Source organism: Saccopteryx bilineata, chromosome 2 (assembly GCF_036850765.1).
Source record: "Saccopteryx bilineata isolate mSacBil1 chromosome 2, mSacBil1_pri_phased_curated, whole genome shotgun sequence".
In the NCBI taxonomy this organism is placed as follows: Eukaryota; Metazoa; Chordata; class Mammalia; order Chiroptera; family Emballonuridae; genus Saccopteryx; species Saccopteryx bilineata.
This window is the reverse complement of record NC_089491.1, coordinates 239,208,984-239,235,631: the sequence shown is the minus strand read 5'-3', so window position 1 is coordinate 239,235,631 and position 26,648 is coordinate 239,208,984. Positions and strand designations below refer to the sequence as shown.

The 26,648-nt window shown below is 44.8% G+C and overlaps 1 protein-coding gene and 1 non-coding gene across 2 annotated transcripts in view; both read right to left on the bottom strand.

Moving 5' to 3' along the window:
* BARX2 (BARX homeobox 2) overlaps positions 1–26,648 on the bottom strand; it is an 86,531-nt gene that overhangs the window by 4,535 nt on the left and 55,348 nt on the right. Inside the window, exons 2-3 of the mRNA XM_066259734.1 lie at positions 11,928–12,231; positions 7,651–7,735 (exon numbers count right to left, since the gene is read on the bottom strand). Coding sequence (XP_066115831.1) covers positions 7,651–7,735; positions 11,928–12,231 — 389 coding nt within the window. The remainder of the gene's footprint in view (positions 1–7,650; positions 7,736–11,927; positions 12,232–26,648) is intronic.
* LOC136327904 (U6 spliceosomal RNA) lies at positions 23,192–23,298 on the bottom strand. Its single transcript, XR_010729962.1, has one exon. It is a non-coding gene; the product is annotated as a U6 spliceosomal RNA (small nuclear RNA).

Here is a 26,648-nt window from a genome sequence, read left to right as displayed (position 1 = left end):
TATACTCTATCACAGTGGTAGTCAGCCTGGTCCCTACCGCCCACTAGTGGGCGTGCCAGCTTTCATGGTGGGCAGTAGCAGAGCAACCAAAGTATAAATAAAAAGATAAATAAAAGTTGTTTTATAAAGATTTATTCTGCCAAACTTAGCGAAAATCCAACATAAAGTACTTGGTAAGTAATTATTATTATATGCTTTAACTTGCTTTATAAATTTTATAAAGTAAAATTATCTCCCTACTTTATAAATCACCATTACTGTGGAACCGGTGGGCAGTTAGAAAATTTTGTTACTAACAGAGATACAAAAGTGGGTGGTAGGTATAAAAAGGTTGACTACCCCTGCTCTATCGGACAACTTTTATAAAGGACAGTCGCTTCATGCCTATTTGCCTGTCCATCCCACTCAGTCAACAATTATTACTGAACAATTATCAGCAAACTTTTCCATAGTGTTAAAGAAATATATAAAGCAAGTAAAATAAGAGCAAAATGGTCATTGCTGATTTCAGAGGACTTGCACATTTATTAGCCTAATGGTTGACTTACACAGAATAATAAAATCGGAATAATTTTTTAAATATTTTTTATGTCACTTTGGAATATAACAGGCACTCCTTCTTCCACTGACTCTGCATGCTGCTTGGTGTAGCTGCCGATTTTCTGGGCAGCTAGAGAGAAGGACTAGAACAGTTAAGGAGGAGTGAGAAATATTTTTGCTACTTGCATATTTAGCTTACTCTTCCTCGTTTGAACAAAAGCTCCTAGAAGGTAAATCCTGCCTCTACTCCCTGCTTTTTGCACTCCAAGAACCTAACTTCCAGCTAACTCTATGTAGTCACTACATGTCTGCGGACTACATCTTCCTGAAACAGCGGCAGAGTACTCCCATGCTCAATTGTGGGAATGAAGGCAGTAACTTGATAAACAACGTCCTTTAAAAAACTAGAGCTTTAGTGAGATATAATTCACATACCATACATTTCATCCACTTATGGTTTACAATTTAGTCATTTTTAGTATTGTCACAGAATTATGCAACTATTGCCATGATCCAATTTTAGAACATTTCATCACCCCCAAAAAGAAACCCCATGCCCATAGTAGCCACTCCCAATTTCTCCCCACCCCAGCCTCCCAACCTTATGCAACCACTAATCTCCTTCCTGTCTCTATAAATTTACCTATTCTGGACATTTCATATGAATGGCATCATATAATGTCATCCTTTGTGACTGGCTTCTTTCATTTAGCATAATGTTTTCAGAGGTCATCCATGCTATAGCACGTGGTATCAGTACTTCATTCCTTTATATGGCCAAGTAATACCCATTGTATGGATATACCACATTCTGTTTGCCCATTCATCACTTATGGACACTTGATGGACATTTGGTTTGCTTCTACCTTTTGGTTATTTGTGAATAATGCTGCCATGAACATAGGTGTGCAAATATCTGTTCAAGTTCCTGCTTTCACTTCTTTTGGGATATGCCCAAAACTAAAACTGCTGGTTCACACGGTCACTCTATGTTTAACATTTTGAAAAACTTCCACACTATTTTCCAAAGCAGCTGGACCATGTTACAGTCCAATCAGCACTATATGAGGATTCCAGTTCTCCATATCCTCGCTGACACTTGTTATTATGTCTTTTGATTACAGCAGTCCCAGGGGTGAGAAGTGGTATCACTGTGTTTTTTATTTGCATTTCCTTGTTGACTAATAAAGCTGAGCATCTTTTCATGTGCCAGCTGTATATCTTTCTTGAATATATGTCTATTTAAATCCTTTGCCCATTTATACATTTGATTGTCTTTTAATTATTGAGTTGTAAGAGTTCTTCATATATTCTGGCTACAAGTCTCTCACCAGATACAGGATTTGCAAATATGTCCTCCCATTTTGTTGTTGTCTTTTCACTTTCTGGGTGATGTCCTTCACAGCACAAAAGTTTTTAATTTTGTTGTTGTCCAATTTATTTTTTCTTTTGTTAGTGGTGTTTTTGGTGTTATATCTAAGAAGATTTTGCCTAAGTTAAGGTAATAAATATTTACTCATATTTTCTTCTAAAAGATTTATAGTTTCAGCTTACACATGTGGTCCTATGATTCATCTTGAGTTCATTTCTGTGTACAGTATGAGGAAAACCCTAAGTTCTCAATAAACCCCTCCTTTTAGCTGGGAATCTGCTCGACCACTCTGTTTTCCGCCCGGACACACAGATCTGAAGGGGACCTCTAACAAGGTATGGATGCTGACTGACAGAATCCAGCTTTGAGGTGAAGACACCCCTATATTTTTTTTTTTCACTTAAGCCAGTATCTGAGTTTGATTTCAGGGCAGGCTGTTGAAAGCACCGAATGTGCCAAGATGGAATCTACATGTTGAAAGCAGCTCCACTCTGTATGAAAGAGGTGATACAAAATTAAATTGCTCGTGTAGTAATCATTTTATAAAAGGGCAGGTCTAAGGAAGCCACCTAATTGGCAAAAGAAAGTCCAGCCTAGCAATTAGAGAACACCACCCACACAGCTTGGATTGACCCACCCGCTGTTCTCCTACAGAGCACACATGCGCACACACACACACACAAATTCAAAACAATCACACCATTTTCTAAATGAAATAAAACATTCCAGTGCAAGCAATAATTAGGAGATAACTATACTCTTGGCTGCTTTCCGCACTCAGCTTCTGGCTCCCTGCCTTCCAGCACACCTGACATGTGCAATTACCTCACAACCGCCCCACACCAGGAGCTGCACATTCTCATGCACCCTGTGGCCCTTCTCCCAAGACCCCTACTCCCCGATTACTCCTGGAGCCAATTCAGTCTCCTTGGTTTTGAGAGGCCAGATGACCCATTGCACACAAGGTCACATGTCTCTCAGAAGAACATCTAGCACATTATCTACCTCTATCAGCCATGCCTGCTGAAAGCCCTCCTCTGAGCTCTATAACTAAACACCCTAATGTCCTATTGCTTAAGGATGTCAAGATAAGGCCTATGCTTCCATTCCAAGGTACTTAAGTTGAGGAAAGGCAGTCTGACTAGAGATCCCAAAAGTCAGGGTACGGAGGGGCCTTTTGCCCGCCCCTCTCTCCCCCATTCTTCAGACAAGAACCTGAGCTAAGCAGGCAGAAGTGGCTCCCCAGGGTCAATGAGCAAGCTGAGGGCAGGACCAAGATTTGAACACAAAACCCCTGAAGACTTGAATCTAACACTCTTACCAGTATTCCACTGTGCACAATGTATGAGAGACAGGTAAAACGTGCCACTGTTATTTCTGACTTTCCAGTATTTGCAATTGCCCCATCTCCCAGCAGACCAAAGGCCATAGGCTCATTACCTGGAGTGCTTGGTGCTCCTTTTACTTTGATCTTGATCTGCAGCTTTATAGGGAAGGTGAGAGCCAGAGGGCTGACGACTGTTTCCCAAGGGTCTGAGAAGCAAGTTCGGAATCTCTAGCATAAATCTCCTCCCTAGACCCTGCTTAGCAGACTTGCTCCACTTGAAGATGGGGTGTCCTGCTATATACCACAGCCCAGATGCTAAGGCACTGATGGGGGAAAGCTGACGTTGGGAAATGAGAAAGGACAAACACCCAGGACTGCTCTTAACCAGAGTCCCAGGAACCTAGCTGGCCTCCAAAAGTCTGGATTCTCTCAAGATGTGAATTTCATGAACAGGTAAATAATTTTTTAAATAATAAGAAGAGGAGCAGCTAATATTTCTTGGTTATACACTATGCAGCAGGCACTGATCTAAATTCTACAGGGATTAGCTCAGTTGATACTACCCCCTTATTAGGTACATATTAGGTATTTACTGATGAGGAAACAGGTACACAGAGGTTAAGCAACCTGTCCAAGATTACATAGATAGCAACTGGTAGCAATTTCACAGAATTGTTGCTTATCAGGAGATCTTCAGTGCAAAAGATGATGATGGCACGTGGCATGTGACCCACCCAGCTCTGTGACCAGGAGAGGAAGGCTGTATCCATCTGGACCCCCTCACAGAGCAGAATTCTGTTTGTATTGTATTCCAGAGCGGAGAAAGACCCTGATAATGAAGCTCTATCAGCCTGTTGCAAAACACTCTGAGTCCTACTGGAACTAACGCCAAACAGAAAAGGAATAGAGCGTCCCATCTCCTGTGCAAGATGAGATTTACCCAACCCGCTATAGGTTACAAACGCTGACCGGTAAAAACTAGTCAGAGATGCTATCTCGGCGTTGGCAGCACTGTCCTTGGCAGCTGCGTGAACAGCTCTGAGAATCAAGTGCTAATCTTTTTCCAGTTCCAATTAGGTTACTAGCCTTGAGACATCTTTATTACCCAATTACCTTTTCTTATCCTTCCCAGTACCTGAAGGGACAGCCTTGCGAGAGTTTCACCAGGAAAACACATGAAGCAACAGGATCCCAACAATGTCCTGCTGTTCCAGAGGAGTCAGGACTCAGGCCCACAGCGGAACAACATCCCTCACCTGTCAGTGCCAGCATTCAGAAGTCCTTCCAGTGCCCCTGAATACCTCTGCCCCTTTCTCCTGCCTGTGACACGCTTCCCACCTTCACCTGGCACGTTTCTACATAACCACTAAAACCAGCGTAGAGGGCACCCTTCTGTGGCGCACTCCCTTCTCTGCACTGCTTCTGAGCCCTACAGGCCTTTCCGCCACGGCCCTGCTCACTCTGTATAATTGCTTGTTTATAGGTACCTCTCTCTCCCACTTGACTGAATACCTTTTCTAATGTTATTTTTTTAATGGATGATTGATATCTTATCTTCGTGGCTGATTGCCTGTGCTCAATAATGACTGCTAAAAGCACCTGCAAACCTGACATTCTTGTCTCCTCAAGTGACCTGAATTTAGTTGGCCTGTGGGAAGCTCTCAAAGGGTAAGTCTGCTAAGATCTTCCCATCTTGTTCTATAGGACACTGATAACCATCACTAGCCGCCCCACGACTGTGCTGGCCGCGCAGTGGCTGGTGAAAAACAAGCGACGTCAGAGGCCGAGGCACATACGTCGTCCCACGGGCACTGGGAGTGCTGGCAGAGACGGCAGCTGTCAGTTCATTACTCATCTGACTCATGAAGATTGCTGTTAACCAATTTGAACAATGCCTCTGCCACTCTGGAGACAATGATTTTGATGGTGATGATTGACAAGGAAGGAGGTGGGTGGCGAACTTGCACAGAAAGTAGTGAAGGGACTTGCCCCACATCAGCCAGGGAGGGGCCAGCACGGGAACATGGCTCAGTGTTTCTAACTCCCAAATCTGATTCTTTTAGAGATCAGTCTCCCAAGAGATTCCCGCCATAAGTCTCAGAGGTGTCTTCACATTCCAGGAGCTTTGGGGTAACTACATATTTAATTGAATCCTATTCCTCCTTCAGTTCCAGCTTCTCCCTGCAGCCATCCCCCATACCTCTCTTCTGAACTCCCAGGAGGCACTAACTCTTTAAATAAACAACCAGTCCTTAATTATAATGTCATTCCCCAGCTGCTTCCAGGACACTGATTCTCCAACTAGAGCATAAATTCCATGAAGGGTTACATTTTATTTCATTACTTCCTATCGTACCTAGGAGAAGGCATGGTTCACGAGAGACACTAATTGCATTGTTGATTCATGCAATATATGTCAGTACACGTAACTGGCATCTCCGCCTCACCTCAAGGGCACTGCGTGAGCCAAGCCACCTGCAGCTGAAAATCCTTCCATCCTCAAGGTTAGAACTACCCCGCCCCCCAGAAGAAATTATGAGAGTTGCCCAGAAATTCCTTTCCGGATATATAATAAATGTGGCCTGTTGGCTTTTTTTTAGTTTTTCCATAAATATTCTTTTGTAATTTGTTTGTCTATCTATCTATCTATTTATATATTTCATTGTTATCAGGCATAACAAAAACTAATTTTTTCTTTTGACAGAGACAGAGAGAGAGTCAGAGAGAAGGATAGATAGGGACAGATGGAAGGGAGAGAGATGAGAGGCATCAATTCTTTGTTGCAGCACTTGAGTTGTTCACTGCTTTCTCATATGTGCCTTGACCAGGGGGCTACAGCAGACCGAGTGACTCCTTGCTTGAGCCAGCGACCTTGGGCTCAAGCTGGTGAACCTTGCTTAAACCGAATGAGCCCGTGCTTAAGCTGGTGACCTCGGGGTTTTGAACCTGGGTCCTCAGCGTCCCAGTCCAATGCTCTATCCACTGCGCCACCGCCTGGTCAGGCCAAAAACTAAAATTTTATGAAAAAATATTATTAGCCCTGACCAGGTCACTCAGTTGGTTGGAGCATCATCCCAATACGCCAAGGGTGCAGCTCTGATCCCCAGTCAGGGCACACACAAGAATCAACCGATGAGTGCATAAATAAGTGGAACAAAGCAATGTTTCTCTCTCTCTTCTTCTTTCTCAAATTAATCAGTTAAAAATTGTTCTAAAAGAAGAGAAAAATATTATTATACAAAAATCATGAAATTGAGAAAATATCTTAATATCTATTACCTATTTTAAAATATCTATTAATTTTGTTTTTTTAACTAAGTCGGGGGGATAACCTTAGTTATTTGGTAAAGGTGAAAAACTTCATAGTCCAGTCCTTAAAGCACCAGAAAATGTAGCCTGTGATCAGATGGGTTATCAAATTAGAACATCACCCAGACAGGCCTGGACTGCCTGGTCCCTCTGAGCGGAGAAAGGGCCAGCAAGACTCGGCAAGGATGCGAGCAAGGCCCTGTCCGAGGCCCCGCTGTACCTGGTCACTAAAGGACAGAACAGCTCCTTCCCACCCTTACCCTACCCTGCCTCTTCTCTGGGCTCTGACCTTGTCCCCGTGGTTTACAAAACTGGAAATGAAACACTCAACCACTTTGGACAATCTGGATGTAACCTGCCTCTAAAAATCTGGATGTAACAATTCAGACCTTCCCCATTAAGGGGTATAAACTACTATGAAACTGAATCCCTCAAATTGTATATGTTTATTCCTCTTAGTGATATTTATTCTAGTAAGTTCATTTAAAAACCAAAGATGGAACGACTCACTGGCTGGGCCCTAGATCAGTATTCGGGAAACGGCAGTCACTCTACCCCGTGCACCAGAGAGCACTGAGTGTTTTGTTACCCATCCCCCTTCCTATGACAGGGAATCAGGATCTGGGGGGGGGGCTAGAGTTCGTCATTCTTACCTGTTACCCAGGTTACTCCAATGCCATTACAGTCTGACCATCATTTCATCAGAGGACACACAGCTATAGGAACAGATGTGCCCCAAATGTCATCACAACCAAAGAGTACTGACTTCTATTCTTGGCTACTGGTGGGAGGGGGAAGGAAGTTCTTTGAAAAGGCTAGCAGGTGGGATTAAATCTAGCAACTGAGAAGCTTGTGGGCTTTCATTTTCTGTTATTTCTAAGGAAACTGTGGAAAAGAATATCCTTCTTGTCAGGAAATACAGATCAGGAGGTATGGCTCAGCCTTCTGTTCACACAGCCTCCCCCCCAGCCGGCCCAGACAGGCCTTCCAGTCTCTGGAGCCCAAGCCACCAAACGTTCCCTCCTGCCTTCTCCCCAGTCCTGCGGGAAGAACCTGTCCTGCTACAACAGGCACGTGGTTAAACGCACTCTCTCTTTCTTACCATCTTCTTCCATTTCATCCTGCGGTTCTGATACCACGTCTTCACCTGCAGCTGAGTGAGTCCCAGAGACTGGGCCAAGTCCAACCTAGAAGGAACAAGACACAAAAGAAAGATGAGGAAGGAAAGAAAAGGGCAGTAGAGACAGGGTCCTGTTAACTGGTACTTGGTAATCTGTCAAAATTCAGACCTCCCAGCCCAGGCCGGGTGGCTCAGTGGATGAAGAGTGGTACCAGTGCACTGAAGATACAGATTTGATCTCCAATCAGGGCACGTATGAAAAGCAACCAACGAGTGCGCAACTCAACGGAACTAAGTGAAACAGTGAGTTGATGCTTCTCTCTCCCTTTCCATCTTTCTCCCTTCTTTCTCCCTTTCTCTCTCTCTCCCTCTTAAATCAATGGAAGAAGAAAATAATTCGGACCTTCCCCATTAAACCAATTCTTCCTCAAAAAGCTTTGCTTTCTTTTCAAAAATCTTATGGATGAAACTCTGGGAAGTTAGAAACAGATGCCCATATCCAAGAACTGTCTACACTGGGTCTGAGAAGAATTTCTGAGCCTTCATTGCAAAGTCTGTTTTCTATCCTGACAGTCTTTACTCCGATTCTACACAAAATGAAGATTCTGACCCAGAATCTAATCTGGGAAGGAAAGATAAAGCTATATTTTCCTTATAGGAATTCCACTTATCACTCCAGATCCAGCTCAAGTCCCACCTCCTGTAGGTAAGCCTCCTGACAACCCACCCCCTGCCCTGGTCACGCAAGTTGTTACCTCTACACCCTCTCATGATGGTCAGCTATCACCCATGTGGCTCCAAGTTTTCAGTTGGTCTTTAATTGTTGCATTTCAATGATTTCCGCCTCCCTGACTCAACTGCAAGAGCAGAGTACATTTGCTTCTTTTATAACCACTTAAGTGTCTATCATATTCTAAATCCAGAACTAGGGCTCAAAAATACTCTCTGATAGATTGACTCATTACAGCTTCCCTAAATTATCATAATGCCAGATTCCAAAAGAAACATTAAATCTGCAGCCCTTCCTGCTTCCCATTCTACTGCTAACCACAGTTCTGCATTTCTCTATAGCCTTCAGAAAGGTCAAGTGTCAAAGCCATTCCTAGGAAGTGTGCAGTTGGAGCAAATTCCAACAACACAGCAACCACTTCCTGAGTCCCACAGTGTCCTAGGCTATATTGCTAAGCCCCTGACCTGTGCTATCTTACCTATTCTTTCCACTACTCTGAAATAAGTATAGTTATCCCCATTTCACAGATGAGAGATCTGAGGCTCAAAGAGATTAGAATCTCTCGGAAACCAAGGCTAAATCCTGTCGGCTACCTGTTTTTATAAATGTTTTATTGAAACACAGACACGCTTATTCATTCACATATTGTCTGTTTTCCTGCTACACCCTCCCAGTTGAGTAATAGTGACATAGACCACATGGTACATAAAGCCTGAAACATTTCCTCTCTGGCCCTGCACAGAAAGAAATCTGGTAATTCTAGAGTAAGAGGTGAAGTTGGGATTCAAATCTCCTTACGCCTCCTCCTGCATAGTGGCTCACCTCCACCTACCTTTTGTACGCGCGAGTTAGAGCAACCAAAGAGAGGTTCTTGCTCAGGCTTTTGTGAAGAAAATGCAGGGATGCTATGGTCACAAGGAGCAGCAAACCACCGGAATGAAACATGAAATGATTCAAAAAGAACTGGGCTCCCAACCTCCATACCCAAGGCTGTAACTGTTCACCTATGTTGCTAAGAACCCCAGATCTACCCGGGCAACAACTGAAGGACTACCTCTTGAGTTAACATTAGCTGCCTCCCCGTGGTTCCAATCCTGGTCACTGAGGCAGTGTGGACTTCTACAACAGCAACTTAGGCCGAGTGCCCTGGATACAGCTCATGCAGTGACTACCAATTTTGAAGCTCCCGATTTCTAAGGATTGTGATTTGTGGACCAGATGTCTATTAGCTCACACAGATCTGCACAGCCACAGGCCTGAGCCACAGGGTTTCTCAGATGTGAGGTCTCAGCCTCAGCTTTCTCTGCCTGAGGGGCAATGAGCAACATCTCACCATCAGGCAGAGCAATGGGTACCAGCAGTGAAGGTGCCAGGTGCTAGCTTTCGGCACTCCCAGGCTCAGCTGCCCAGCCCTCAGCTTTGACCAGAGCGCACAATTTAAATCTCCAATAGTAAGAACAGTCTTCCTTCAGAGGACTTTAGACCCTGTCTTATATCTACATTCACATATACTTGGAAGCTGACAGTTTTGTTGAAAGAGATTAACAGCACCAATAGCACTGATAAACTATAGCACTCAGCAAAAGCACTAACATACACCCAGTGTCAACGGCACTGAGCTCTCCCCATGAAGGAAGCATTTCCTTCCCAAGCAGCCATTCACTAAGAACCAAGAACCCAGGGGCAACACCACAGGCTTCCGGTCCCCCAGGCCTCCCCAGAGACAGGTCCTCCCAGGCTCCCAGTGTGCCTTCGGGCTGGTTCACCGGAGGCCAGCAGGTGCCTTCGTCAGTGGAAGGTTCTGTTGCTGCCGCGTTAGCAAATGGGGTTAGCTCACTTGGGAAAAATGCACCCTTTTCTCACTCTGGTTATAGAAACACACTTCACTGTCATCAGCTTTCTCTCATTACCTGCCACCGTTACAAATTCTCACTTCCCTGCATATTCGCTTAAATGGGGTCACCTAGGAGACTAGGGAAACAAACAATGAGGAAGAGGGAAAGAACTGTGGGAGGAGGGAGCGCTCATGGCCCCGGTCACGTACAGAGGTGAGAAACATCAGAGGGCAGGTTAAGGCGCAGCTTCGATGCCAGACAAATGATGTCCTCCTCCCCGGGCAAGTGAATCAATCCCATGTAGGTCACCTGAGAAGTGCCTGGGCAGGTATCAGGAAGCCCTCGGAGGTTTCCTAGGAACTCACATTTCTGTTAAAGAATTCTCTGACTTCTAGAAAGGAAACTTGAACTTCTACCCATGCACACTGAAGGCCTTTCAACATACCATCATGCGATTCATAAAAACCGGTGCTCCCTCTACCTGGTTGCCCCAGTATGTGAGGCTCTTCATTACATGCTGGGGCCATCCAAATAGCTATTTGACACCTAGAGATCCCATCTGTTAATCCCCGGTTCTCAGACCTGTCTCCATTGTCCACCTGAAGGCACCACAAATGCTCATGTCCAAACAGCATTCACTCCTTCTCTGCAAAACCCACTCTGTCCTCAGCCTTCCGAGTTCAGTTCATGGTATCCCTATTTCCCCGGTGGTGCGATCCAGGAATCACAAAAATCTCAACGCTCATTTCTCTTCCTCACACAGCGACAATTCTGCCCATTCCATCTTCAAAACTGTTCTCCAACCTGTTCTCTCCTCTCTATTCCCACTATGACCATCTTCACTCGAGTCTTCAGTGAGCATCATGGGACTCCCTGGGCTCCCTGCTCCATGTCTTCCCGCTCTAATCAATCATTTATGGTGCCACCAATGTGAAGATTCAAAAACATAAATCTGGCCATGGCACTTCCAGTTCTTAATGGCTGCTGATGGGTGGCCTCTGGCCCAGCAAAAGGGCCCTTCTCATTTCTGCAGCCTCGTCTCCCATCATGCCGCATTCACACCTTGAACTGGAGATGTCCCACCACTTGCAGTTTCCTCAGCATGCCCAGTGAGCACGCTGCTGTGCCTTTGATACGTCATTCCCCCTGTGGAATGCCTTCTCCCTCCTCAATCAAAGCTCTTCATAAATGTTGCCTCCTCTGAGTAGCCTTCCCCACCCAGTCAGACTGGCCTGTCCATCAAGAGCCAAGCAGCAGACTGGACCAGGTGGGAGCTGGAGAGTGCAGAGGAGACTGAGCTCATGGATCCTAAATCCAGACCTAGTCCCGCTGCCTCTGATACTGAGTGTGAGTGACTTTAAACCGAAGCCAGATCCTCAGCTGAGGGCCCAGGCCACCATCTACTAACCTGTACCTTGCTTGTTGTACTGGAGTAGTTAAGTGAAAATATGGGCAGACAGCGAGGAGTCAAATTCAGCAATAGGCAGGTTCTTATGGGGCCAAGTGTGATGAAATCACTTGGGTGGATTCTCCTAAATCAAGGCTGAGACAATGTGAGCTACGGACTAGAATCCTACCATCATGTCCTGCATCTCTGTAACTGTCCTTGTGCCTGTGTGTCCCATATTGAGAGACAAAGGAATGTCCCCTCCTCAAGGGGCTCACTGTGGACACCCCTCTCCCCATGTCCTCACCTGTCCGGGGTAGACAAGTACTTCTGCTTCTGGAACTTCTTCTCCAGGCCCATGAGCTGCAGCTCGGTGAAGATGGTACGACTCCGGCGGGGCTTCTTCTGCCGGGGAGTGAGCTGCTCCGTCTCTGACTCGCTGCTTCCCAGAGCCTCGCCACCCGGGGCCTCAGCAGAGGCGACTTCCGCAGCAGTGGGGCGGCGGGACAGCGTCTGGGCGATTCCGGGTGTGGCAGGGACCAGGTGAGAGATGACTGTGGGCTGTCGGGTGATCACCGAGAGGAGAGGATATGCCCGAAGGGAAGCAGGGCCTGGAAGACAAACAAGGAGGCAGGTCATCCAAGGAGCAAGGGTGGAAGGAGGCCAGGGGCCCTTGGAGGACCACTGGCTGAGACTGTCTGACTGGAGGCCCCCAGATCATAAGGAGACAGGGGAAGGAGAAGCAACTTAAGACCTGTAATGGCTGGGTGCACAGGAAACATGCAGATTTGCTAAGCCTGGTGTGTGCAAACATTCAAAACCCTCACGGCCAAGAAGAGGTTCCTGCCGTTCCTTAGATTTTTGGTAGGAGGGTGTTGGTTTTGGTTGTTGTTTTTTTTTTTTTTAAGTAAGAGGAGGGGAAATAGTGAAACAGACTCCCTCATGTGCCCCAACCAGGATCCACCTAGCAACCCCAGTCTGGGGCTGATGCTTGAATCAACTGAGCTATCCTCAGTGCCTGGGACTGATGCTGGAACCAACTGAGTCACTGGCCATGGGAGGGGAAGAGAGAAAGAAAGGGGCAAGAGAAGCCCTAGCCAGTTGGCTAAGTGGTAGAGCGTCGGCCTGGCGTGCGGAAGCCTCGGGTTCGATTTCCGGCCAGGGCACAAAGGAGAAGCGCCCATCTGCTTCTCCAACCCTCCCCCTCTCCTTCCTCTCTGTCTCTCTCTTCCCCTCCCACAGCCAAGGCTCCATTGGAGCAAAGATGGCCCGGGCGCTGGGGATGGCTCCATGGCCTCTGCCTCAGGCGCTGGACTGGCTCTGGTCACAACAGAGCGTCACCCTGGATGGGCAGAGCATCACCCCCTGGTGGGCGTGCTGGGTGGATCCCGGTTGGGCGCATGCAGGAGTCTGTCTGACTGCCTCCCTGTTTCCAGCTTCAGAAAAGTACAAAAAAAAAAAAAAAAGAAAGGGGTGAGAGAGAGGAAGAGAAGCAGATGGTCACTTCTGTGTGCCCTGACTGGGGATCGAACCCCAGGATATCCATATGCCGGGCTGATGCTCTATCCACTGAGCCAACCGGCCAGGGCCCTGCAGTTCCTTAGGTTTCAAGTGACTCTTTCCTCTCTCTCTTTTGAACCCTTAAATTGTGGTTTCAGAAATAGGGGTCAATAGGCTGAGCAGATGAAGAGGAGTAGTCAGAAAGCACTGGAAACACAAACTTAGGAAAGCCAAGACAGATCTGTAATACACAACCTACCCGAGAGCTACCTGTGGTCTTTGTAAAAATAGACGGTTGTAACTGCAAATGCCTCCTGAAAAGTCTATTATATATACCCCGAATCATAATGCTTTTCAGATTTAGAAGGATGCTTAAAGGTTATTTAAGTCAACTCCCTCATTTCAGAGACCAGGAAAGAGTCCCAGAAAGGCTGAGTGAGTTCCCCAAGATCACAGAGCTCAGAACAAGCAGATTCGGGAGTCAAACCACACTCTTCTGGCTCAAGTCCAGGGCTCTTAGCACCACGTCTTGACTTACACAGAGACAAGAGGGGGGCAAAAACGAGCTAACTCACATGAAAACTCAGACACATTGTGACTACTGGCCTACAGTCCTGTGTTAAGGAGGATATTCAGGCTGGGCTAGAGCTTGGCTGGGGAAAGAAGGCTGAGGTTGATCACTGAGGTCAGCCATGGACAGGCGGGAGAGGGCGGAAGGGTGGCAAATGTACCAGTGGTGTGACACTCCTGCTTTAGGAATGTCAAGGCAAGGGTACTTTTCTGCCCAAGAATATGCTATGTCTTTAAAGTTCAAGTAAAAATGTTCTTCCTTTTCATGATTCAACAGGATCAGGTTTAAAATGTGCTGACCATTAGCTGTGTGAATCATGTTATCTCTGGGGTCTCAGTTGTGTCATTTACTTAGTGAGTAAAAGTAGATCATTTCAAAGAATCCTTCAAACTCTAACCCACAGATGTCACATATGTATCTCTCATCCCAAGCCCATCCTGATATCTGATGAAAACCGAGAAGACTCGAGGGCGGCCCCTTGGGGCTCAGTCCAGTGACCACTGGCTGCCAGGGCACGGGAAGCCCCTGAGACAACAACACTCACACTGGTTCCAGGTTCAAACCAGCAAACATTACCACGAAGCACTGGGTGCTGCTGGTGTTCTTTCCCCTCAGGGCTGGCATCTCTCTTCTTATTCATTCCTATGCTTCTGTTTTGGACACGGGCATAGTTATCAAAACAGATGGCTTCTCTTGTTCTTTGACGATACTTCTAGTAAGGCTCAGTCAAAACCACAGCGTTGTTAAAGAGTAAATCACCAAGGGCGATGACTTCCAGTAATGCTCCAGCCAATGCTAACAAGTTGAGGTTTTGTGTGGCAGACTCTTTTAAAGAAAGAAACAAAGCATCTGGGAATGATATTTTATAGCAAGAAAAAGGAGACACGCAGCCAGTGGTGTTGGGTCTCCCAGAGCACATGATGAAACGCCACTTCTTCAAAAATGATTCTGAAGTTTCTTATACAGACAGGAGACGCTTCTCGTCTCAAATCATCTATTCTGCTATTGTTTCCAAAGAAACTGTCTTTCTTTACTATACAGGCAAACTTATAATCTGGAAATCTAACAGCTTATCAAAATAGGAAGTGGCTAGTTACCTGTTTGTTTTCTTTTACCTAAAGTTTTTTTTTAATTCTTAATTTTTTATTATTATTAATTTTAATGGGGTAACATTGATAAATCAGGGTACATATATTCAAAGAAAACATCTCCAGGTTATTTTGACATTTGATTATGTTGCATACCCATCACCCAAAGTTAAATTGTCTTATGTCTAGTTACCTATTTTTAAGAGAGGCTTTAAATTACCAGAGTTTCAGCTTTCGCTTTTGTAAGAGAGTTAAATTTATTTGTTTGCTTAACATTGAAAAATATTTTGGAAATATGGTAATATTTAGTGTCAATAGGATATGGGGAAATGGGCACTCATATATGTTGGTGAATGTGTATAACAGCATAGTTTTTGAGAAGGACAAAAGAAGTATCTATCAAATTGTTGACCAGGTGATTCCACAATTTGAGACCTATGTGCTATGAGCACAAAGATTTATGTACAAGCATATTCACTGCAGCCTTGCTTATAACACTGAAAAGGGGGGCATAACCCATATATCTATCAACAGGAAAATGGTTAAATAAATTGCGCTACATCTATAGCATGGCCTACAATGTAACTGTTAAAAAGAACTATCTATATATACTGATAAACTACATATAAACTATCATTAGAACAACGGACAGTATCATAAAAACAAAAACAAAAAACAAAACAAACAGGAAAAACCAACTGTGTGCCTGCATTTATAAATGCATTTTTAAAAGAAGTCCTGGAATTTACCGTATTTTTCGCTCCATAAGACGCACTTCCTCCCCCAAAAAAGTGGAGGGGAAAATGCCTGTGCGTCTTATGGAGCAAAAAAGACAGTATTTTATTAAATATTTTAACACACCATTTGGTTCAGAATATTTTTTTTCTTATTTTCCTCCTTAAAACCCTAGGTGTGTCTTATGGTCAGGCGAGTCTTATGGAGTGAAAAATATGGTACTCACCAAACTGTTCACAGTACTTACCTCTAGGAGTGGGTACAAAATGGAGTGAAATGAAATCTACATGTACCAAGCTAACCCTGTTTGCAATCTTGCCATAAACGTTTACTGAGCATCTACTGTGGGCTATCCTCTGTTGTAAGGGCTGGGGAGACAGCAGTGGCTACTACAAAGGCCCACCTTTATGAAAGACTTACATTTCAGTCATAAAAGTAGACAGTAAAGAAAGAAATATAAGGCCCTGGCCGGTTGGCTCAGTGGTAGAGCATCAACCTGGTGTGCAGAGGTCCCGGGTTCGATTCCCGGCCAGGGCACATAGGAGAAGTGCCCATCTGCTTCTCCACCCCTCCCCCTCTCCTTCCTCTCTGTCTCTCTCTTCCCCTCCCGCAGCGAGGCTCTATTGGAGCAAAGATGGCCCGGGCGCTGGGGATGGCTCCTTGGCCTCTGCCCCAGGCGTTGGAGTGGCTCTGGTTGCGACAGAGCGATGCCCCGGAGGGGCAGAGCATCGCCCCCTGGTGGGTGTGCTGGGTGGATCTCGGTCGGGCGCATGCAGGAGTCTGTCTGACTGTCTCTCCCCGTTTCCAGCTTCAGAAAAATACAAAAAAAAAAATACAAAAAAAAAAAAGGAAAGAAATACATAATGCCAAGTAGAGATAAATTTAAGACAAATACCACAGATTGTGATGATCAAATGGGTATTTTAGATAGGGAGTCAATGGAAGGCCTCTGTGGAAAAGGTGACATTTTGGCAGGTAAGTGACCCAGTGGAGACGAGAGCCTCGAGGTGACACAGGCAAGGGCACTCCAAGCATAGAAACGACTCATGCAAAGCCCTGAAGTGAAATTGAGCTTGTGTCCAAAGAACAGCCAAAAGGCAAAGTGAGTAAGTGGTGGTGGTAGGGGGGGAGATCACAGGAAACAAAAATTTGGAGAAACTGGCTACAGTCAGATCATATAGGGCCTTGTAGGCTGGAGCAAATAATTTGGATTTTATTCAGAATGTAACAAAACCATTGAGGAGATCTGAGTTGGGGAAGGACATGATCTGATTTATGACTTTAAGATCCCTATGGCGCCTGGCCTGTGATGGCGCAGTGGATAAACCTGGAAGGCTGAGGTTTTCAGTTCCAAACCCTGGGCTTACCTGATCAAGGCACTTTTGAGAAGCAACTACTATGAGTTGATGCTTGCTGTTCCTCCCCCTCCCCCATCTCATCTCTTAAAAAAAAAAAAAAAAAGATCCCTATGGCTACTGTGTGGAAGAAGAGAAGTCAGTCAGGAGGCAAGGCAATATTCTGGACCAGAGGCGACTGTGTCGCAGGCCAAAGGGGCAGTAGGTGCGGTAGGGAGAGGCAGTCAGATTCGGGGTGTACTTTACATTTAGGGTTGAAAAATTTGTCGTAGGACTGAATGTCTGGTCTGGAAGAGAGTGCTGTGTGATGCCTGTGTTTTTGGCCTTAGCAAGTAGAAGAACGACAATGCCAGTTACCAAGATGGGCAGACTAGACTAAGAGCAAGGTGAGGTGGGAAATTTATTTATTTATTTATTTAATTTTTATAAACTGACAATATCAAGTGCTGTTGATGGTGCAGAGCAACTGAAACTCTCATATATTGATGGAGGGAATGCAAAAGGGTATATAGCCTCTTTGGAGACTATATGTGATATGACGCAGCAATCCCCTCTCCTAGGTATTAATCCAAGTGAATAGGAAACACAACAACCTATATGCAAATGTTTATAGTGGTATTATTAGTAATAACCAACAACTGGAAACAATACAGAAATCCTTCAGTTGGGAATGGATAAATAAACTGTGGTTCACACATACAAACGAATACTATTCAGGAATAAAATGGGAACGAATTATTGATACATGCAACAGCATGGATGCATCTCAAATGCACCACGCAGAGTGGAAGAAGCCAGAATCAAAAGGTTGTATAACTCCATATACACGACATTCTGGAAAAGGCAACATTAGGGACGGAGGGATCAGTGGTTGCCAGAGGTTTGGGGAAGGGGAAATGTGACACAAAGCAGTAACACAAAGTGGGTGCCATGATGAGACTGTTTGTATCTGGATTGTGATAGTTGTTACAGAATTTTACACATCTATCAAAAGCTATAACCATACGCTAAAATAACGAGTTTCTACTGAATATAAATTAAAACAAAAAATAGTCAATAAATATCTTAACCACTATTTTGTTTTTATTACCAAAGTAACACAATTTATTATTAAAGAAATTTAAAACAATTCAGAAATATATAAAGTAGAAGTCTTCCCTCAGTTTCCGATCTCAAATTGTAGAGATAAACCTCATAATGTTCCTATGTGTATACAAACATACATGTGTTCCAAATATAGTAACATGGATGCTAATATATTGACACACATAGTAGTGTTTATTTTGTAAAATATAAATATCACTTTGTTTTTCCTAAATGCATAGCAAATAATCCTAAAACCATATGATAACTGGTCCATTGACTTAAAATGTCAGCTTTAAGTTACAGTAAGTCCCCAAAGGAATGAAGTTGGGAATTTCTGTTCATCAGAATTCTGGGAATCAGCTGGGGAATTTTAGTCACCAGAATTCTGAGAATCTCCTACTCTCTAGAAAAGCAGCCAAACTGGGGAAAGAAGAACCCTTCTCCAAGGCTGCCCTCAGGGCAGGTGGTCACAGTGAGAGAAGGCAACTGCAGGGCTGCTACATGAAGGCATGGGTGGTAGAGAAGAGGCTGGGGGAGACCAGCGCTGGGAAACCCCCAGATCAGAGAGAGGGCGGAGTTTTCAGAGGCTGCCCGGAGCCTGCAACACTGGGGAGAGTGATCGCTCCTCACAGAGGACACCGGAAAATTATTTTAATTATGTGTAAATTTCATGAATATATTCCTTTAAGAAAAACAAAAGATCTTCATGTCTAAGGCGTCTGTGGTCAGATTTCTGTTGTCTTTGATTATAATTCTGTACATATGCTGGGCCATATGCAGCCCTAGACATAGTTGGGTTATCTTGTATACATGTGTCTGTCTCTGAACTCTCTTCTGCAGAACTCATATGTAAACTTATTATGGATTTTTTTTTTCGTTTTATTATTGGGTTCAACAAGACTCTCCCCTCTTTATTCTTTTTACAAAACTTTCTTGGCTATTGTCATTAACATATTTCACAGTTAAATTTTAGAATCCAGTCATTAGAGTCTTAAAAAGCAGATCCCACTTAAAATGTGATTAGAATTACACTAACCTTACAGATTAATTTGGGGAAAGACGGTTCCCTTGAGGATCCTGTCCTCTGGTAGGTTGAAAGCAACCATTATTATTTTAAAACACCTTTCAGATATTTATGCAATTTGGGCCTATAAAGCTTAAACTTAATGAAAACCTTCATTTAAAAACACACACACAAAAAAAACTTCTGATTAATGACAGTGATTTAAGGCTTTACTGAAGTCTATAGTTTCAGGACCCTTGACCCAGGGTTCTGATGCAAACTGTGGCAAAACTGCAGTCTCCCCCCTAGCTGAGAGCACCTGCTGATGTTGGGGGCACACACACAAGGCCACTGTGATGCTGATCAACGTTTGGGGGTTTCAGGAGGACCACCATGGTAAATAAATATAATTGCAGTGAGGTGCTGTGTGGGTTTGGGGTTTGTGATGTATGTTTCTGGGGTTCAGAAGGAACAAACATGGCTGGAACAAGAGTCAGGGTGGTCATGCATGTCTGCAAAATAGTAGGCCTCCCTAAAGGCAAACCAATGGGGCGCAGAAAACTGAGACAAAATATACTTTAGCCAGCTGCTTGCTGTCTTTTCTTGTTTTAATACATGACCTGATTTCCTGCAAAACAGCACTGGCCCAGAGCTTTAACGTCACAAAGCACTGGCACACCCCCATTCCGTGCTGGCACAAAACTACTGTGGGCTAGTCCAGCCACATATTTACATTTTGGCTAAAAATCAAATTTAGTTTTTGAAGATAGGGGGAATTTATAAATTAGTGAATACATTAGGGGGTACTTTGGTTACTGAGAAGGCAGATAATATATAACACTATGTATTAAGTATGTCTTTCTCTTTTCCTGAGAATTCTCACTGTGTGAAAATGTTGACTGAAAACAGCTGCCTGCTACCCTTGGATCTTGCACATACACTTGTGAAATTCAAGCACATTAGTGGCTACTGAGAGGGAGTAATGACTGTAATAAACCAAAGACATTGTTTGAGCAAACATACTTTTTGGTTTGACACAAGGAGTATAAACATGACTGCAATGTGTGCGCTTTCTAACAGTGCTTTTCTTCAACCAATCCCCCTCCCCACTGTTTTGCTGTAGGATGGCTATCACATAACCCCTCCCTGCCAAAGGTCTGACCCTTCAGAGAATCTGTTTCGGATCAGAAAACCTGAGTACATTAGTGGTAGGCTGATGCCGAGACACGGCAGGAGTTTGAGGAGATGTGGGGCGTCTGGTAGGCTAAACGGCGCATTTTCCATTGCACTGACCCTGAAACTGTGAGATCAAGGGTGTGGCCAAGCTCGCCCAGAGCAGAGCACAGCACACATCCTCATTGCACGTCCTTCGCTGCAGAAGCCCGTCCACCCAGCCAAGCTGCACTTCAACTTTGGAGCAGAATCTCCAGAGGGGTTTTTGCTTCTACACATCTCCCGTGGGCTTCTCTTCCATTCCTCCAACGTCCCAGTCCCCAGAGGGACCCAACACACACATTTCTGGTTGACACAGTGAGGGACAAAGGTCTGAGTGGATAAGAATCTCCAAGCTGCCTGCCTGACTGACGAATGTTCCAGGAATGTGTGATCTGTGCATCTGCAGGAAGCTTCAGAGGGACACCCGGTGCACAGAGAGACATGGGGACAGACGTATTCAGCTAACCTGAAACAGAGACTCAGTGGAGCAACTGGGTAGCACTGGCTGTTTGCTGGGAAAAGTCATAAACCACCCACACCCAATTATTCCCACAGGCTCACATGGCAAGCTGACAGGCTGGTAATTTGGGGTAATGGAAAGAATAGGACCTTTACCAGTGACTTGTGGGGTGACCTTAAACAGGTTACCAAAACTTTCTTTGTTTCAGTTCCCTCTTCTTAAAGTAGGGCTAATAATAGTCCTTTCTTATAGGTTATTGTGAGGACTAAAGACATTAATGTATGTCAAGTGCATTTAATTGCTCTTAGTTCCTTTTCCTCCTTTCACTTGTGTTGCCTGATACTCTGTGAGTATGCCAAATTAAAGTGGATAAATGATCAAGAAAGCAGACATACCTGTGAACTACGCATGCGTATCTTCTAATCATCTGTGCATTCATGTGCAAAGCAATATGCAGCAACACTAGAATTTGCCAGTTTTTCTTTGCCAAATAGAGGTCTTACAATGCCCTTACAGCTATGTACTGAGACTGCCAGTCACAAGAAAGCTCAAGGAAATCAGCGGAAGGGCCAACCTGGTCAGACATCCCCTGAGAACTATCAGGACTCCAGAAATAACTGCTTTAATTTTCCAGACCTGTATAAAAAAAGTCACAGAATGACTTACAAGTTCTGTTGAAGTTGGTGAAACATAAGATGGACCCAAGTCAATTTTTAAAAATTGCAGGGAAAACAGATACAAGGGATTAAAATTAATTTGCCCCACCTTACGCTGAAAGTAGACTAAAGCAAGGCTGAGCTGTGGGTGAGCAGGAACAAGGCTGAAAGTCCAATTTTGTTTGTCTAATGGACCATCTGTATACATGGGAAGGATGGAGGGAGGAAAGGAAACATAAGGAAAGAGGCTTTGAGTGGGCTATTAAATTTGCGATGCTCTTAGGTTTCCAGCCTAGCAAGAGTCAATGAAATCCATGCAGTCTTTATAGGTTATGGCTTCGTATGACTAAAGAAAAGAGAAAAATGTTTTAAGAGGTCAACTCAAAGGCTTACAAAACATCCTAGCCATTAACTACCTCACCAAAGGGAGGGGGGCATTTTGATGAGTTAAATATAAATGAATTAGAAACATAAGGAATAAAGTTATTCTAAAATCCATAAGACTGCCATAACGTAGACTCTGGAGTAAACATCTAGTTAAATAAAAAATCTTGTTTGAAAACTAAAAGAGATGAAGCAGGGGGATCTGGGGAAATGAAAAAAGTCTGGAAAATAAGCAAAGGACCTCAGAGCAAGCCTGGTAGACCGATTGCACCATCACAGCACCATTTCAGAGTCTTGATTTTGCAAAGAGACAAGCTCAGTCTTATCATGTTCAACCTGCAGTGTCATCAAAACTGCAGACGCCCACAAAAACTTTACCAGGCTACACTGGGAGCTAAGTGAAATCAAATTAGCTAGCCTGGCAGATAAGTTTGCGGACCTTCCCATCCGCCTAAGTGCCATACCACCCTAATGTGGTCATCATCCACCCTCTAGCCATCACCACGCCACATCTCCCTCAGCCAGGAGCACACTGGAAATGGCATTGTCTTTCTCCTCCTGCCCATTCTGCTATCTACACACACCCACAGCTGCTTTCATCCACACCTCATAATCACTCACTGATGAAAAGCTTCCCGGAGCAGCTGTTGTTTAGTACAAAGACTGAATTAATCACTCCTACCTCCATGTTTGTGCCCTTACTCACCTTTACTTAATTGGAATTTTGTATAAGAGTTAATGTGTTTACTATAGCTCACTAGATTTCAAACTTCTATAGGATAAAAATCAAAAGTGCTTCTTCCTAGTGCCATGATGGCAAACCTATGACACGCGTCAGCACTGACACACGTAGCTATTTTCAAACAACAGAACTCCGGCACAGAGCATCTAGTTCTGGGACTTCCGGTTAGGCCCTTAGGGGATCTCTGACCTCACTTCTGGCCGGCTGAGCAGGGAGCAGCGGAATGCCAATGCCGCAGGGGACGCATCTCTGGGGGCCCTGTGATCGCGATTACCAGCAACCACATAACCACAGCAACCATCATGCAATCTGCTGTTCTGGGGTGTCATGGATTTCTAATTGACCATCATTACTGAGATAAGTGAGGGGGAGGCTGGGAGAGGCGAGGGCCTGTGCTATGGGTGCCGTTTCCGGCCATTAGAAATAGCGGCAGCCATCTTAATTTACATAAGATGCAACTTGCAGAATTTCAAGACAGCATCTGGGCTCAGGTGTTTGTCGACTTGAGGTCAAAGCTTGAGAATCTGGAAAGGTGCAGCTTGGAGAATCAAGAGGAGTGCCACTACAAACAGAATATTTGGAGTGCCTGGAACCGATTACCAGACTTCAATTTTCCCCTCTGCATACTTTGTGAGACCTTATTCTCAGCATTAAATAATATCAAAACCAACAAAAGAAACAGATTGACAGATGAAGTCAGTAGCACTTGTTTGGGCTTGAAGTGTACAAAATACGAACCTTCAATTGAAGATTTAGCCAATGAATTTTTTTTTTTTTTTTTTATGGAACGCTTCATGAATTTGCATGTCATCCTTGCACAGGGGCCATGCTAATCTTCTCTGTATCGTTCCAATTTTAGTATATGTGCTGCTGAAGCGAGCACTAGCCAATGAAATTTAGCAACAAAAAAGTCACTAATAGGCAGGTTAGTTAAAGAATTCCCCCTCCCCCTCACTTATCTTAGTTCACGGCACCCCACACAAGTTAAATAATATCAAGACCAACAAAAGAAACCGACTGACTGGTGAACAAAGAAGTCACTAAGCAGGTAAGTTAAATAATTAGTTTTTGGTTTATTAAATACAGTTATATATTACAATTATACATTTTTGTTATTTAAACTATAAATATCATGAAATTATGTTTTTTTTTCTCGAAGTGACACACCACCCAAGTTATGCTCAGTATTTTGGCGAATTTTGACACACCAAGCCCCAAAGATTGCCCATCACTGTCCTAGTGTCTCACCCTATGCCTTACTTAAACTGATTTCACTTGGAATCAGAAGATTAGAGCTAGACACGTGGTTTTGACATTTTTAGGCTCTACTGGCTTTGCTCAAACTATACTTTCAAGTTTCTGTTTTATATTCTATAAAATGGCAATAATAATGCTTCTCCACAAGCTTGTTGAAGGTTAACACTGGACAATAATTATGAAAAAATATTTTTAAACAATTTAGAACTATACCAAAAAGGCATTAATTCTTTTCAAACCCTCAAAAATCACTAATTTTAAAAATTTCAGGGATGCTCCTGTTCACTAAGAAGCCACAACACTTGTGCTAACCTAATCCATCCCTTTGCCTTGTACCTGTGCCTCACAATTTCAAGTTAACCTCCTGATGACACAGGGGCAGTTTGCACAAAGTTGACAAGGAGGAACCCTCTGGTTCAATGCCAACGTCAGTGAACTCTACCAGATAACTATTGAGCTTTGTGCTTCCTGCTAGAGACAGGAAGTGAAACAGTTCCATATCTCTGTTCACAGGCAGCCAATTATCTAATTGGGGTAACAAGATGTAGGGAAAACAGCTCTGTTAGGCTTGCTCGCTTGCACTTTGCATGATTAGTGTTGTGTAGTCTATGTAAGGCTACGGGTGCTTGCCCTCAGGGCGGATTGCAGATTGCCTGCCTGCCTGCCACTGCAAGAGACCATTTTGCTATTTGTTTGCCTGCTGCCATGAGAAGCTGTTTTCCCCTGTTTGCTCGTCTGCTGTTGCGAGAATCTATTAAATGGGAATGGCCTACTGCTTTCTGGCTCAGCAGTTCTTCTACCATCTGCCCGAATCCAATGTGAATGTGCCTGGCCTTGGCCACTGGCACTGCATCTACTGTAGTGGGTAGGATTCAAATCAGATCAGTATGGAACTGCTGACACCCTTGAAGGGTGAGACAGAGGAGTGGCCATTGTTCTCCAGCATATGGTTCCCTGTGGCTACCCTGTTTGGGGCCATGGGCTGGGTGTTTTTTACAGCCCTGTGAGAAGAAACTAAAAGCTCTGTGCAAGAGGCTGCGTGAGGTCAAAAGCTCCAGTGTAAAATGCAGGTGGAACACCAATGGTGCCTGGAACTGGAACTGTCACTGGCCAAAGAATTTGCAGGTTCAAGAGCTTCAATTTGCCCAAGAAGCTGAACACTGGCACCGGCAAGTGTTAGAGAAACAATTGCAGGTTCAAGAGCTCGAGTCTCAGCTTCAGGCCAAGAGACGGCAGCCACAACAGCCAAAGTGGTCACTGAAGAAGGAGGTGCATCTGTGCCGGTGGAGGGACTCTGAGTCAGCAGCAGCAGGTGTTTCCAACTTCTCCTTCCCTAAGGAGGAGGAGGAGGTTCGAGATGAAACTGCTATTAGCAGACTCAGAGCCCAGCTGGTTGTGATACAGAAGGTAAAAACCCAGCAGCTGAAAGTGCCTCAGAGGCAGGTACAAACCCCTCTGCAAGTAGTGGAGCACTCTGTGGTCTGACCCTACACCCAGAGTTGATGGAGTTAGAGGTGAAATTCAGGCAGAAACCCACCAAGTCCCTGGCAGCTTGGTTGCTGAGGTTGTGGGACATAGGGGGTAGATGGCATCATACTCTCTGGAACAGAGATGGAGAAATTAGATGCCATTATCATACACTCCTCCTTGAGGCAGCATCTTCAGAACTGCCATGACAACCCAGGAAACCATGCCCTATTAAAATGGGTGATGGCTGCCATTCGTACAGTCTGGCAGAATTCTGGAGACTTTCTGGGGACAGTGAGTCAGTGGCAGTCATATACGAAGCTGTGGCAGGCCCTCTGGAAACTAAGTATGAGGAATGCTGCTTTCAACATGAGGTCCCATGGGCCAGATGAGAAAGTGTTTGTGACAGGGATGAGAGACCTTATTCTCTGTAGCGCCCTATCAGCCCTTTTTGGGTTACTAGTGGCTATCCTAAGCCCCTATGTGGTGCAGACCATCAACATGGTTACACAGACGGTGGCAGATTTGGGGGACGTGGAGGCAGCATGACATCATAAGGTTGTGTGAGCTGCTGCCCATGCTGCCCCCTCCAACTAACGGGTTTGTAATGGTTACCCAAACACAGATGTGGGTAGATCTGATTATGACCAAGGCAGTTAAAGAGAAATTGAATGGCAGGTCTAATAGAGTCCTCTTAGAACTTTGGCTGCAGCTTACACCAGTACAGAGGTTCCAGGTGCTGAAAAAGATGAGGAAGCCGGTAGCCCTGGCAGCTGCCAAGAAAATGGCTGGTGTTTGGGTTGCACAGTTCCAAGATTATATGATGGAAACAGCTGTGGGAGAGGAGGATCCCCAAAACAAGTTGTTCCAGTTAGTATAGGGGGAAGGCCAAGGGACCCGTCTAATAGGGATGGGTGAGGGGCTGGAGGTCCCTTGTGAAATTGACAATCCACACTGGCCCCCTTATAATGTGAAGCAGGTGCTGGCCTTAGAAGATAATAGGTGCTTTTTTGCAGCAGCAGAAGCAGCAGCAAACTGTCAAGGCAGCACAGGCCTTGAATGTGATTGACTCTGCCAGGCCCTGTAAGCTTGCTGAGGGGTTCAGATAGGGCTTGTGGCAACAGGTAGAGCCCATATGGAGAGGTGCTGAGGTCTGTTAATGAAGAGCTGTATGGCTAGTTGCCTTTAATAGACCTTTAACTTGGTGATTTGCACAGACACTGGGCTGTGTATTGTGGACTGATCACTGAGTGGTATGATGGACTCTTGAAGCAGAGACTGTGACAGGAGGGGGACACTGGCTCCCTTGCTAGATGGAAACGCTGTTTGTGGACAATAATGAGAGATGCTAATAGGGGTACCTGGCCCCTGTAGAGGCCCTCCTACACCATGCTGTTGCTCTCATCCAATTGCAGCTATGCACCAAGGACACTTTACAGCTTCAATGGACATAGCCCTGGACTATACAGGGCCTCCCACCTACCATGGGGAAGGTTAGAGGTGGGCCTC